The 15,992-nt window shown below is 40.0% G+C and overlaps 1 protein-coding gene across 5 annotated transcripts in view; it reads left to right on the top strand.

Moving 5' to 3' along the window:
• Utrn (utrophin) overlaps positions 1-15,992 on the top strand; it is a 514,146-nt gene that overhangs the window by 386,137 nt on the left and 112,017 nt on the right. For all 5 annotated transcript variants that reach the window (XM_026397636.2, XM_026397635.2, XM_077801941.1 and 2 more), the window contains one exon: positions 11,970-12,099. In XM_026397636.2, coding sequence (XP_026253421.2) covers positions 11,970-12,099 — 130 coding nt within the window. The remainder of the gene's footprint in view (positions 1-11,969; positions 12,100-15,992) is intronic.

Here is a 15,992-nt window from a genome sequence, read left to right as displayed (position 1 = left end):
TTGGCTCTCTTGGGCTCAGAAAGTTAGGGAAAACATTGATCCTGGTTTGTGGGACTCAGATTTGCTCTTTATCTCAAATTCACTATGTGTGTGATGTGCTCTAGCTGACCTTTCTCCCCTTTCCAGAACTTTGTTTTGCTTTGTTTTGCTTTCCTATCCTGGAACAGAGTGGCTCAAAAAAGAGACCACATTTATTTATTTGTTTTCAAAAATGCAAAGTGATATCAGCATCTTGCAACATAGATTTTTTTCTTTTCTTTTCTTTTTGTGGTACTGAGGATTTAGTCCAGGAGAGTTCTACCTCTGAGCTATGTCCATAGCCTTATAATTTTATTTTCAGACACGGTCTTACTAAATTGCCCAGGATGGCCTCGAACTTTAATGATCCTCCTGTCTCAACCTCTCAAGTTGCACAACACAGTTTTCTGCTTACTAAATATTTTGGCTTAATCTTGGAGAATTACATACTTCCTTTTTTCCCCATAATTAAGTAATTTATCTATGAGAAGAGTTAAATTAACTAACTTTTATTTTTGTCCTGCTAATGGAGGATGAATGTGTTAGCTTTGAGTTGCTGTAACAAAATTATCTGAGATAATCAACTTAAAAGGAGGAAAGGTGTGTTTTAGCTCAGGGTTTCAGAGGTTTTGGTCCGTGGTTGGTTGGCTGGCTGTGCTGGTTTGGGGCCTGTGATAAGGCAGAACATCACGGTGGTGAGTGCCCTAGTGGATTAAAACTGTTCACCATAGTAGCCAGGAAAACAGAGATAAGGGGCCAGGGTCCCAATGTCTTTTTCAAGGTCATGCCCTCAGTGACCTAACTTCCTTCCAAAATGGGGCTGCGTGTCCTAAAGGTTTAACCACTTCATAATAGTGCCATAGGTTGGGGATCAAACCTTTAGTATAAAGCCCTTTGGGAGTCACTTATGCAAACTATAGCATCAAGTATGAGTGAATAGAGGCTTTGGAAGGGATTCAATCTTGGATGATAGCTGGGAATGAGGGTAATATTTGGATTAGCATCATCTTAATAGTAACTTGTTATTCTGTAGCATTGAACAGATTATAATGTATGTTCCCATTGGCTGTCTCATGTGTGAAGTAGAATGGAAGGTGTTATTAACATTCAGAGAAGTTAAGGGGCAAGCCCTGGGATATGGCCATGCCTACCTACTAGTGCAAATCTGATAGTAGCACAAGGCTCTTGGTTGTAAATCTTTATCTGGTTTTATTGTGCCACAAAACAGTATTTTAAACACTTCATCCATTCATAAAAAAAAAAAAAAGTTGAGTGTCCATCATGTGCTCTGGGACACAGATGTTAGGGCTCAGTCTGGCATAGTGGTGAGGTCTGCAAAGTGACAAGGGCAGGAGGGTGTGGTGAATGCTCCAGCGCAGGAGGGCCCCCAGCACAGGAAGTCCAGTGGAGGGCTGTCCTGGTTTTGCAGGTGACATTGGAGCAGGTTGCTAACAGGTCGGGAGGGGTGACCCTTGTTGATTTGACTTTTGCCAGTGACAGTCAGTGAGATTGCTGAGAAAGCAGGAAGACTTTTTGTCTGAGAAATAACTTCTCTGAAGGGCCGTCAGGAGCTGACTCCTTCCCTCCTCCCCTGGTTAGAGTCTCCCCACTGATTTCTTCCACAGGCCTATGAAGTATGACCTGTTTCCATTTCCCAGGAGTTTTATTTCCTTGGTTCCCTTCTAAGGCTCCTGAGGCCCCAAATTGTCTTTTAGGTAGTTTATCCATTTCTTCATTCATCCATACAAAAGCTGAACTGCATGCCGAAATCCAATGAGAAGCAGCAGCCATGGAAGACTTGAAACAAGACTTTCTGGATTTCAAAGGCCATGAGGAGGGAAAAGCTTAGCATATTCTAGGTTCAGAAAAGAGAACTTGAAGCTGGAAATTATAGTGTATTAGGAGAAGAGCCTGGAAAGCAAGGAGAGTCCAGATATTGGTAGGAAGTTTAGAATTTATTTTAAGTGAAACAGGAAACCATTGGAGGATTCTGAGGACTAGCAATGTATAATTTTAATATCATGACCCAGAAAATTTTAAGAAAAGTGCATCTGAGCCAACTTGAGAACTTGGTAAACAGATGATTGGCATGGTGATTTTAGACTGAAGAGAGAGTAACAGGGACTTATGCTACCTCAGCTAGGAGCACTCATTCTTAGGCCTGCAGATGCCCTACAGGTAACTAAAAGCAGGGAAAAGCTTGGCATCTTTGCCTTAGTTCTTGTACCTGTCTCCTTAGTTGCCCTAAACTTTGGTTAGATGCCTGCTCAGGTGTGTGCATAGGCATGTTGACCATTTAAGGAGTGTTCCTCTAAAAACTTGTAATACAAGGTTTATTAGCCCTGAACTATGTAACCTACCTTTGGGAGACTGAGGCAAGTTTACAGCATCCTGATTCTGACTCCTGATGGTGTCGAGAAGGCTCCTGTCATTGCTTCCTTTCCAGGATCATTGGACTGATGGACAAATATCCTGAGCAACAAATGGAGATTGCCTCTCAAATGATGAGGACATCTCTGGAGCCACCTCAGGAAACCAGAACTGAGAATCATCAGTCTGATTAAGACTGCTTAATTACGCACCACCTCTACTCCCCAACCCAATTCTTCCTCTACTTAAACCTAAACCTCCCATCAGCTCCCCAAAGACACGACTGAGATGCCGGCTCTCACTTTGCCTTCCCAGTGTGGCCAAAGAATTTCCTGCTCCTCACCATGAGGTTTCTTTCTTGGTGAACCTGGTTAGTCAGGACCCCCAGAGTCAGGGCTCTGGCCTCAGATGTGGGCTCCACAAGGAGAGCAGAACTGTAATGTAAAGATGGAGGATGGTACCCAGGATTTAGTAGACTTTCACATATTTGCATTTCTTCTCCCATCTCCTCCATCCAGTATGACAGGTTGCTGGTTTAGGACAGAAGGGGATAACAAGAATTTTCCTCCTCCCTCCAGCTTCCTTATATCCTGTTTTCTTATGGAGAGACTTGTAGGGTCCTGTCCATGTCAGCACTGCCAGGAATAACTGATATTAGTGCTGCTTTCTTGGCAGCAGTTCAGCCATTACACCAAACTGATGCTATGCTCGTGTTGAAAATGAAGAGCAGCTGATTGACGTGCAAGGGTTTCTGACTTAAGCCATGCCAGTCGCTCTGCACACCTCCTTATCCCTTAATCCCCTGTTCTTCCCGCTATGTTATAGCAGGTGGGGAGAAGTGTTCTCAGACCATTAAAGGATAATTGAGAATCTCTGTAGGTATTAAAGGTTGTATAAGCAGCAATTCATTCTGCTGCCTGGAACTCACAGGAGCACCAGCAGTCACTAAAGAGCACCCTGGGTATAGGAATCAGGGATTTGGGACAGGAGGAAGGGTGATTGCTCTTAGAGAGGGGATGTTGGGCTGTTAGAATGAAAACAGTGACTTTAGTAGCTAAATTTTGATATTTACAATCAGGTCTTTATTCATCTGATATTCCATTTAGTTTAAATGAGCAGAAAGAAGGTGCACAGCAGGCATAAGAACACGAGGCTAGATTACTCTTGTATATTCTGGCATCTTGAATTGCATTTTCCTTAGCTCCTGTTAATCTAATTCCACTTTCTTTTTCAATTGTTCACTGTTTTTAAGAAGTTCACACACCTTGAGGTGGTTGACCTCCCTTCCTGCTTTTTGTATATTGTACATAATGGGGTCCTCAGTGCCCCCTCTTTAAGAGCTGTGGCTCTTCGCCCTGGATGACATTCTCTCCTCCCTGTTTAGACTGCAAGTTTCTTACAAAGTAGGACCAGAGCTTATTAAGTATCATCTCTTCTTATGCCTACCATATATTTTATATGTTGTATGGGATTGTGTTTTAAATTTTTTATATTAGTAGAAGTCTTTGTTGAAAAATCTATTATGCAATTTTATAGCCCCATAGGATGAGAGAAAAGTCTAACTTTTTTCATGGACACAAAATAATTATTGTGCTCTTAATTTATTATTTGTGACCTTAGAGGTGTCTGGGATTTTGCCCACTCTAGTAAACACCTCAGAAGATGTAGGGTTTTTGTTGTTGTGTTGTTCTTCTAATTCTTTTTTTTTTCTTTTCTTTCTTTCTTTTTTTTTTTTTTTTTTTGGGTAGTACTGGGGCATGAACCTGGGGATTTGTGCATGCTGGGCAAGTGCTCTGCCACGGAGTTACAGCTCCAGCCTGCACATGTATGTTAGAAAGTACAATTGCTATTTTCCATAAATATTTTTTCAAAATTTTACTTTTTTTTTTTTAATGGTTCTGGGGATTGATTCCAGAACCTCACCCATGCCAGACAAGCACTCTACCACTCCGATATACCCCATGACTTTAAAATTTTATTTTAGTTTGAGACAGAGTCTTGCTACATTGCCCAGGCTGGCCTTCAACTTGTGGTCCTCCTGCTTCAGACTGGTATTATAGCATCTGTTTTTCTTTTTGAATTTATTGTGCTTCTTTCTTCTTGTTACACTTAATATATGTCTTCTGTTTGTAGGACAAGGCTTCAGTTTACATGTGCCTGCCTGGGAGAGTGATTGGGTACTTCTGTGTATTTGTAGAGTAATGTCTTAGTCCATTTTTGTGGTTGTTGTGGTTGTTGCTATAGCAGAATAGTTGAGACTGGGTAATTCACGAAGAATGGAAGTTTATTTAGCTCACGGTTGTGGAGACAGGGATGTTCAAGATTGGTTGGCTGCATCTGCTGAGGGCCTCATGCTGCCTCAACTCCTGCCAGAACACAGAAGGCAAATGTGACGAACAGGGACCAGACAGCAAACCCAAGTGTGAACCTTTTGAGACCTAATCCAATCCTGTGAGAGCTGTTTCAGTTTGGCAAGAAAGACATTAATCCTTGTAAAGGCCCCATCTCTCAACATTGCTATGTCAGTACCAAATTTAAATATGGGTTTTGTTGGGGACAAGCCACATCTAAACCATAGCAAATGGAACACGCACAAGCCTTGTGAGAGGTTGCTGCACTTTGAGCTCAGTGGCCATGCCTTAAGTAGGAAAATAGCCAGGTGTTTGGCTGTATGAAGAAGTGTTTGGTTTCTAGATGCTGCTCCTGTCAACCACAAAGACTCTTCCTGCCCTGGCTCCGGCTTTCAGGATATAAAACATTTTACAAAAGCTGTGACCCTTATTCTTCACATTCTCAGCTCTAACAGCACCAGCCTCTAAACTGGACACACTTGGACTTTCCTTAGGGGCTTGGCACCTTCCATTCCCTCTGCCTTCCTCTCTACTCTTTCTTCACACTGCACTGTCTTTAAGGTGCCGTTCCTGACCACTTACACAAAATGTTACCAAACCCACCTTTTTCTCCTCCCCCTCTCTTGGCTCTCAGCATCTAGATCCTTTTGCGGAGGGACACTGTTGCTTCTGTCATCAAGAGATGGAGTACATTTCTCCTTTCTCTTGAATCTGTGCTGGTTTTATGACTTGCATCAAGCAACACAAAGCCACAGAAGTGATGTGCAAACCGTGCAGCTTTGCTTGTCAACAATGGTAACTTTAGCCATGTGAGCCATTTAGATTTAAATTTAGATTACTTATAATAAGATTTATAATTTATTTCTCTGTGGTACTAGCCACATGTCAAGTATCAAATACCCACACTCGACTAGAGGGTACCATATTGGACAGTGTGGTTTTGGAACATTTTTGAACATTTCCATCATTGCAGAGAGTTGATTGGACAGAAGCATCCTAGAGCCTATGCCTTAAAGGTATCTTGCAGCTTCCAATCTGCCCACTGGGAACACTCATCACTGTGTTTTGAAGAAGCCCAGTCCAATCTTCTGTGCGATTAGTAACACTGTAGAGAGAAATCGGGTGCCCCAGACAGTGATCTCAGGCATGTGGGTGAGACCATCATGGACCACCAGCCCCACTCAAGCTACAGGTGACTGTAGCCTCAGGAAGAACTCCAGGTGGCACCTGCAGGAGAAATTTCCAACCCACAGAATCATGACATATTGACATTGTTAAGCCGCTAGTTTCAGGCAAGTCTGGGAACCAGTAGTGATACTTGAATTGTAATGACTGAGTGGCAATGATTTTGAAACAATGTCCTGTGGAGTTACTTTCATGGGTGTGATGTGGAAATGGAGGGAAGTAGGGTAAACCTGGACCACCCACCCCCTTTCAGTGAGATCAGTTTCTTGTATAGGGAGAGGAAAGATTATTTGCTATTGAGAAACACTAACAGTAGACTGAAACATCACAGACTAGATGACAGAAACTGTATCAAGCTGGGCATGGTGGTGCATGCCTCTAATCCCAGCAGTTTGGGAGACTAAGACAGGAAAGTCACAAGTTCAAGGGCAGTCTCAGCCCCTTAGGCCCTATCTCAAAAGAAAAAAGACTAGGGATTTAGCTTAGTGGTAAAGTGTCTCCCTAGGTTCAATGCTCAGAACCACAAAACAAAACAAAAACCAAACTGCTAAAAAAATAACTTGTAATCTGCAAATAATCCAGAAATACCAGAATATCATACTTACGTCAATTTAGGATAAACAAATTTGGGAAAATTTGTGTAATTTGCTGTGCTCTTTTTTGGAATCCCACACAGTTGTCTTTAATCTTAAAAGCATTTCTTCCTATAATTATTATTAACTGCCATTTATTAAGTGTTTTCTATGTACCTGGCCAGGCACTATAGAGGATTTAAAATGATTAGGGTCTGAGCTTAACTTTGGGAGAACTCACAATTTAATAAGGAGACAGGTGGATGGTTACAGTGTATCAAGACAAGTCCAGACAGGAGTGTGAAGTGCTCCAGAAACTCAGAAGGGGAGCCCCACCTTGTTGCTAAACATTGGTAGCCAAAGGGGTGAGCTATCACTCTGCAGATGTGCAGAGGCTAGAAAAGAAACATTACCTGGAAGATTTGATGTAGATAAAGAACAGAATTATTTTACTTTAAGAATAACATTATTGAGATAGTATTCACACCTCTAAATCACCCCTTTAAAATACACAGGTGAGCAGTTTTTAGTGTATTTATAGAATTGTGTAACCACCATCACTACCTAGTTTTAGAACATGTTGATTACCCCAGAAGAAATCTCCATGAGCAACCACCCTATCCCTATCCCTAGCCCTAAGCAACCACCCGTCTACTTTCTGTCCCTCTCGTCTTGCCTGTTCTGTACATTCACAGTAATGGAATCATACACGATTTGCTTTTGTTTCACTGGGCATGTTTTTAAGATCCATCCATGTTGTAGCATATATCAGTATTTCATTCATTTTCATTGCTGAATCAGATTCTGTTGTATAACTGGACATGGTGACACACATTTGTATTCCTAGAGACTCGAGAGGCTTAGGCAGGAAGCTTGCAAGTTCAAGACCAGCCTCAGTAACTTAATAAGACCCTGTCTCAAAATAAAAATAAAAAAGTTTGGGGATGTAGCTCAATGGTAAAATGCCCTTGAATTCAGTCCCTAGTACCCCCCCCCCCCAAAAAAAAGGCGTGGGGGGTCGGGGAAGATCCTACTGTATAGATAGATGTACCACATTTTTTTTTTATCCCTTTACCAGATGAAGAATATTTGGATTATGTCTACCTTTTGGCTATTATAATGCTGCTATGAACATTCATGCACATGATTTGATGTGGATGTGTTTTCATGTTTCTTGTATCTATACCCAGGGGTGCTGGATTATATGGTAACTCTGTTTAACCTTTTGAGAACTGCAAAGTGGCTGCACCATTTTTTCTTCTCACCAGCAATACAGAAGGGTCTCAGTTTCTTCCTAGCCTCACCAGTACTTGTTATTGTCTGGAAATAAAACTGTTTTCAATGAAAATATAAAGTCATTAAAACAGAAAATACCAATTAGATTATGTTATACTCATTGAAAATGGCCCATATGTAAATCACATGACATTAGAAACTTAAAACCAAATGCCACTTTGTATCTCTGTATACAAAACAACTCATTGGAGTCTAATTACCTTATCATTAATGTTCACCAGGTGGTTGGGAAATGCAGGTTTTCTTTTATGTCTAATTGAGAGGTAGAGAGTGGTGAAATGATTACATGTGTGATGCTATTGAGAGTCAAATCCGTTTCTGACAAGCAATTAAATATAATTGAAATAGGACAAATTGAGTAACAACATTAAATTTGCAAAATAGGAATGAGCAGATATTATTAAATGTATGCCATTCTCTAGGAGTTGGGTGGTGAGTTGGCATTAGGGCCAGAGCCCTGGTATTTTTATTTACTTGGGTTAGTTCCCATCCGCCCACACTTGCCTCCCATACTAATCAAAGGAGTTCATGAGACATTCCCCAGTAAGCATCCTGTGCAGAGAGGATTTTATTTTTTAATGAAGTGCTAGAGTTTAATGTGGTCAGGAAGGAAAATGATCCTTGGGGCTTTCTTAGACTCAGGCTTGTTTTGTATGAATCTGGGAGACCTGCCATAGGTACTATAAAAACAAAAATGTAAATCTAGACAGTCACTCTGAGCCCAATTGTCTAGCTCTTCCGTGGCTTCCCGCGACCTATTATTGTGTCACATGCACAAAAGGCTTGACTCTATCTCTGTCTGCATCTTGAGCCTCAGCTGCTGCCACTTGCAGGTGCTAAAATGTTTGTTGGTCCCAGTGTGCACACTGTGATCTTCCTGCCCTCTGCTCCAGCGGCGTTTCCTCTGGTGGGAGTTGCCCTCTCTCTGTGCATGACTCCATTCAGGCTCCACCTCCCCGGGACGCACTTAAGAGCCCTCAGGGTGATGCTGGTCCCAGGCAGAACACTGAGCTGGAAACTTTGTTCACTGAGAAGAAGAGAGGAAAAAGAAAACACCAGAAAACGTCCCCGGAACTTACTTATGTCTGCAAAAGACAGAAATTAAACAGTAAACATGATAACTCCATAGGTTCCTTGTGTAGTGGAGGTAGTAGGTCTAGGAAATACCAAGAAATGAAGCAGAGGAATGGGAACAGGAATGTCCAAGAGGGGAAAGGTGAGCACTAGGTTAAATAGGGTGTAGGTGGGCTTCACCTAGAAAGCCAGAAGGGGATGAGGGATCAGCAGCATGAGCTTTCTAGGTAGAGCCAAGAGCCAGCCCGAGACACACTGCTCCATTGTGAGATTATGTGATAGGCTGTCAACCTCCAGCCCTGGGGGAGTTGATTGGTGAGTTCTCCAAGAATCTTTCTGTAGACTAACGTGTATTTCCATTTGGATCTTTTAAATTCTAAAAATAGTTCCAAGGCAGCTCTGTCTTTTGCCCTTTTCCCTCCCACGTCTCTTTCCAGCACACAGGGTTGGACTATTTATAGCCAGAATGTCCCCTCAGGAGTACTCAACACTTCAGTCACAAGATCCTGTGAGCTCCCTTCTGCACTGAAGGATCCAGATTTGCCCTCTGAAATAAAAGCCCCATAAGCATTTCCTGCTCCCAGAGGACCAGCACTGTGTCTCCTTTTCCTTTTGGGGTTCACATTCTGTTATGTGACTTCTTTTCTTGGCCTTTCATCTCTGTCCTCATGGTTACCTATTAGTGTTCTCTGGTTTCTCTTTTGTGCTGTCTGTGAATTCTTCCCCCGATGGAGAAGGCGTGGCCTTTCTTCTGCAGTGAGCCTTCACAACCCCCTGACTTCCCTTCCCAGAGGAGTCTAGCACAGCCCTCCCTGCACATCACTTTAGGAATCTTTTAGTGCCCTCGCATTGCATTGACTAATTAGATTTTGGGGGTTTCAGTCCTTGTGACCAGTAAAATTGAATTTTTTTCTTTCTTTTTTTCTTTATTGCTGTAATACACGCTGTTTTCTATTGCTTTTTCTTTCTTTCTTTCTTTTTTTTTTAACACAAATGAGTTTTTACATCATTGTGTTCCCACCTGGCTTTGGAAGTTAATACCAGGAATGTTTTTATCCCCTTAGTGCTTCTTTGCTCTAACAACACAATAATCTCAGTTAAAAGAATTGGCTCAACACCTGTGCTTATTTTTATATTTCTGGATGGAAAATGTAATTTTTCCTTTTTGCTTGCGTCTCTTTTATTTCCGTGTATCAGAAACTTTAAATGTCAGAAGATAATCTTTTTTCTTTTCTTTTTTCATGGAATGTCACACCTGGAACTTCTTCTAAAGCTGCATTTCTGAAGTACAGATAGTGGCAGCTTTGTCCCTCTTCTCCCTCGATAGTCATTTCATGCTCATTGGAGATAAGTGATCTGGAGATTTTGTTGACTTGTGATTGCTTCATAGTCAGTCTTCCGTTTTATAGATGCTAAGAAGGACACGTAAATTTGTCTATGGCTTTTAGAAAAGGTTTTTATTTCATCCTTTATCCTATATTTTATCACTGGATTGTGGGGTTTTTTTTGCCCACTTTTATTCTCTTATTTAATTTTTTTTATCAAGGTAATAATTGGACATAGTCTTAAGGTCAAATTATTTACAGTGCTTATCACAAAAATTAGCACTTTGTCCCTCAAATCTCTCATTACTTCTTGTCCTTTGGCACCTGTGACAGTCTCTTTCCACTTCATTACCAGAATTTTTCTGGTGTTTAGCTCCATATCTTTACGTAAGGTATTGATTCCAGCACTTTTTTTCCACTTTCTGCTTTTTTTTAATGACTGTGGAAGATGAGGATTTAGGCTGCAAATAGCCTGTCAGTTTAACATAGTTAGGTCAAACTCATTTTTTAAAAAAGTCATGTTTAGGAAGAAAAATTTTTATTGATTTTAAAATACCAGAGCACCTCAGTCTAGAGTTCTAGAAAACAACAACGGAGTTTTCATAGTGCATTGCAGGGAAATGCACTAACAGAAAATATCAGAGCCAGAAGGTGTGGAGATATGTATAATTTTAAGAGGGTAACACTACTAACAATTTTGATTTAGCTAAAATGTTAAAATAGCAAATGAGAGATCTTCATTTACCACTTGTTGCAGTAGTAGTCACTTAATGAGTTTTGTTTTCAAATTCTTGTCAATTAGTCGTAATCATGGAACATTTCCTAGGAGCCGGGGTGAAAGTTTAGCCCTACTTAATAGATTTGCATGAAAAACCTCACAAGGGAAAAAGTAGTAATTGCCTCAGAATGAGAGGTAGAACATATTTTAAGATACTTGGAGATTGTCTCTTATGTGTTCTCTTTGGTTTAATTTTGATTTCACATATTTTAATTTGTTTCTCTCTTTTTTCCTTAATGTATCCTAAAGAATGTGAAATACTGAAAATCTCATTCCTGATTTTCTTCTTCTGTACCACTGGATGCACTTTTTTTTCCTGTCAGTGTTATAAGAGAAAAGTATCTTGAAACAGGGTATTGTAATTTAAGCCTGACATTAGTGGCAGCTCCAAAGGTATATTTTGTGTAAGTTCAAATACATTGTAACAGGGCTGGAGGACATAGCACTGTGGTGAACACTTGCCTAGCATGTGCAAGGTCCAGGGTTCAATTCCCAGTACCACAAATACAAAAAATACTCTGGGGGCTGGGGATGTGGCTCAAGCGGTAGCGCGCTCGCCTGGCATGCGTGAGGCCCGGGTTCGATCCTCAGCACCACATACCAACAAAGATGTTGTGTCCGCCGAGAACTAAAAAATAAATATTAAAAAAAAAATTCTCTCTCTCTATCTCTCTCTCTCCTCTCTCACTCTCTCTTTAAAAAAAAAAAAATACTCTGTAACATTTTACCCAGGTAAAGTTCCTATTTTTTGGTTCTTTTCTCTTCCTCCTCCTTCTCCTCTTTTATGTTTTTGCATATTTAAGTTCTGCAGAATCACCTCTTTGCTCCTATTCAAATTTTTCACTGTTCAGATCTATCAACCTTACATTTTCACTTCTAACTTAACTTAAATGCTGGTTGTTAATCATTTCCTTCCCAGCTATACTCAGAGTGATCTAACTGAAGATGTTCCGTGCTGAACACGAGGTTACAAATTCAACTTTTGCTTCTTTTTGCAAAGGCACTGAGACGTGAGTTGAAGGAGAAAGAGTATTCTGTCCTGAACGCAGTGGATCAAGCTCGAGTTTTCCTGGCTGATCAGCCAATTGAGGCCCCTGAAGAACCAAGAAGAAGCCTACAGTCAAAAACAGGTGAGACTGGTTCCTTTAATACATCACAAAAACACATGTTAGGAGAACAAAACCATAATCAAGTAGGGAATTTCCTTATAGTATTCATGATCTAATAGTTTAAACTTTTCTTTTAAGTATTACCTTCATTGAGTATATATTTAACAAATATCCAGATTCAAGTTAGTTAATAATTGCAAATGGGAAAATTATTTAAAATATAATATTAAACATAAAATATTTAAATCTAAAGTAAGTTTTTTAAAAAACTTCTGTCAACATGAGACACAGCAAAGTGCCCTTTTTTTTCTTCAAGCAGATAGTAGTATTAAATTTAAAAATAAAAACCTATAGCATTTAGGCACTATGGCTTAAAATTGAAACAGGAACTACCTTATTGGCAAATAACAATCTGTCACATAGTACATTTAAGAGAAAATTTGTAATAAATTTTGAGGCCAACATTTTTCTTTTGGTTTTTCACTGTTGAACATTAAAAGCATTCTGATGCATTTTTAAAAATAGACACACCATTCAAAATATTTTCCATTGTTCACTTCACATGGCAAAAGCAAACCTGAAGAGTGCCTCATGCTATGTGCAGCTTGTAAACCATGAACCTTTCTGACTTGTAAGGGAAGCACAGTTGGAAAACACTTTCCTTGACTATAGCAGGGACTGGCTCAGACTTTTGCAAGGCAGCCATGTCCTGCTGAACCTTATTTATGGAGGAAACTCCTCTCAGTCTGAGTAATTTCCCATCACGGCACTGATTTTCTTGACTCTTTGAACCTAGTTGTATGTGTGTGTATGTGTACAGCACATGCATGTGCACACACACACAGTCATTTCCAACATTACTTTTTGTTTTCTGCTCCTTTCTGGTTAGCCTACTGGGGAGAAAGTCACTGTTGAGTCTCCCACCTTTCATCAAACCCCACAAGTCACTCCTAATTGTTATTTCTATCTTTGAAGAATGATTATTTCTGAGGACAGCTGCCCCTCCCCTCTTCCCCATTTTCTTGGGTTCTGCATTTAAAAATTTAACTAACTATGGGTTGAAATTTTTTGAAAAAATATCTCATTTTCCTTGTCATTATTTCCTAAACAATAGAGTATGACAGCTATAAAGCCATGTACAGTACATTAAGTGTGAAAACCATTTATAAAGCATGTACAGTGCATTAAGTATTATGAGTAATCTAGAGATGATTAAGAGTATGCAGGAGGATATTTATAGGGTATATGCAAATACAGTGCCATCGTATATAAGGAACATGAGTATCCATCTTGTTTTTTTCTTGGTGTCTGTGGGATATGCTGGAACCAATGCAAATCAAAAGGGATAATTGTACAGTTATAGATTTATTAAGCACACACCCAACACATGTATACAGACAACAGACCCATGCACTACTATTAATTCCAGATTCTCAGCTTGCTGTCCATAGTCTTGGAATAGTTTTAGCACTTGTCACGTTCATTTTCTGTCCCCTTATATATCATGCAGTATTTGCCCCTGTGGTTCCCTTCTTCATGTTGGCCTATTCATGATTATGAGTGAAATCTTTTAGAATCACATTCATCTCCCTTTCCTGATTAAACATCCTCACTGAATTTCCATTCCATACTGAAAAACTTTTACTCTAGCATGACATTTGAAAATCATTGAAATCAAAGCCTTCCTGAGTTACCCAAACAATTTTTTTTTCTTAAGATTTTAATAGTTCCATACTCAATGTATATTATCTACTCGGTGATTTTTGGAACTCTCTTGTCAGAGTTATGCACAATTTTCTTTTTCCATTTTTAAATTTTTTGAAAAGAATATTTTAAAGATTGCTTATATCCTTAATATAGACTATCAGAAGATTTAAGATCTTTAGAAATGAACTACTACAGATTTGCTCACCTCACAGGTGAGAGACTGAGGACCACTGAGAGGAGACAATCTGCTCAGGACCCAGTTCAGTCCTGTTGGATACCTAACATATGCTGTTTTCATTTTTATTGATTTATTTTCAGATAAATAAATTCTTCAACTCAGGGCAAATAGATAAATTTTAAATTCATCTATTTGCCCTGAGTTGAAGAATCTAGCTTTAATAATTTTGTATCCTATGCAGTGCCTATGTATATTAGGCACTTGGTCAAAGTTGGATAAACAATATGTGACTACCAGTTTAAGCAAGTGCTACAAAGAAACTGACTTACTGTTTGGACTCTACATATGATCTACTACAGGAGCATTTTTGTGAGCTAAATGACTAATAATGTCCCCCATCATCACCAAGTTTCAAATTAAAGAAAATGAACACAAACTCTAGGGAGTTTCTTGGAAGAGCTAAACTCATGGCACTTGCTCTTCCTCAAGTTTTGAGTCCATAAAGCAGAACCAGGTGGGAGAGAAACTGGTATGACGAGCAGTGGGGATGGGTGGTACATTAGTGGTTTTTAACATGAAATGGGAAGAAACCCCAGCTCTTCTAAAATAAGCGATCAGTGTTTCTGGAGTTCCTTTCCCTTATCTATCCCCAAATTCCTGCCCTTTCCTGACCCTCTCCCCCCACCACCTCCGACCCTGGTCTTTGCATCTTGCCCCACACAGCTCTGACCTCTGGGTTGCTCAGGTCAGAATCCTTTGGGCCACTCTGGCTCCTTTAGTGGCTAAATCCACTCCATTAGCAATTCCTGTTGTCACTACATTCGGAATATACTAGAATCTGATCCTTCATTACCTGTTCACCACTAGGCTAGCCTTTTCTATATTTCACCTGCCCATAGTGTATATTATCTCATGTCCTCATTTCTAGGCCTGGGAAATGTAAACTCCAGGAAGACACAGTTTTTGTTCATTGTTTTTTAATGCTATATTTTCTAATGTCTAGAATACTGTCTGGCACATCTGGCACATAGTAGATACTTCTTGCATACTGATTGAGTGAATTGACACGTCAGGTGAGAATTGTCAGGATAGATAAAAAGGCATAATCCCAGATATCTCTGAGAAGGGTTCTGATTAGTTGGAGACCAAAACCAGCAGAAAATGGTGAGAAAGTAAGCAATAAAGTGCTTGGTTGTACATCCCAAGAGAGAAAGAGTCTGAGGGTCAGAGTAGAGAAGGTGGTTCCTAAGCGAGTCTTATAATGTGTCAGGAGGCAGCGATTAGGCTCCAGGAAGATTGACGTCCATTCTAGGACAGATCCTATGACAGTGCAGCCTTAGGGAACAGAGCAGCTGTGTGTTGGGGAAGGAGCAGCCCAGCCCAGTAGTCAGAGGCCTGTGCCTAGTCAGGAGGTGGGATGGGAAAGTCGTGTGTGCCATGTGGCTCAGAATGCAGAGGATCTGGAGATTTGGGTAGGATGTTTCAACTTCATCTGGTAGAAAGAAGGCACTAGTATAGGTTTGTCTTTTTATTCATTTATTTAAATTTGTTTATTTATTCATTTATTTATTTTGCATTATAATTCTTAGTACACTATTATACAATAATTTAACATATCTCTGATTATATATAAGGTATGTTGACACCAAATTCACATCTTCATACATGTATTTTGTATAATGATGAGGATCCTTAAATGTGGGAGAAAAATAAGAAATTCCCTTGTCTGCATTAATTTAATTTAAAAAGCCTTCCTGAATCTGCTTTCTTATCTCCTTGCTTTCCTAGGCCTTGGCAGAGAAGGGAGGAAGAGCTTTTATAACCAGCTGTTTTATGGCAACATCAAGGTTGCCACATCACTCTAACGTCACCTTGCCATAGGTTCTTCTCAGGGATCAGTCCCTTAAGGGTTAAAAAGATACTGCTTTTGAGTTCTCAGTTTGCTGGTATTTTCAGGTTATTTCTAAGCCCAATTCAAATACCACCTGGGGTGGGATGGGCAAGAGAAAAAGTTATGTCAATTTAACTT

This window comes from Urocitellus parryii, chromosome 8 (genome assembly GCF_045843805.1).
Source record: "Urocitellus parryii isolate mUroPar1 chromosome 8, mUroPar1.hap1, whole genome shotgun sequence".
In the NCBI taxonomy this organism is placed as follows: domain Eukaryota; kingdom Metazoa; phylum Chordata; class Mammalia; order Rodentia; family Sciuridae; genus Urocitellus; species Urocitellus parryii.
This window is presented reverse-complemented; position numbering and strand designations above follow the sequence as displayed.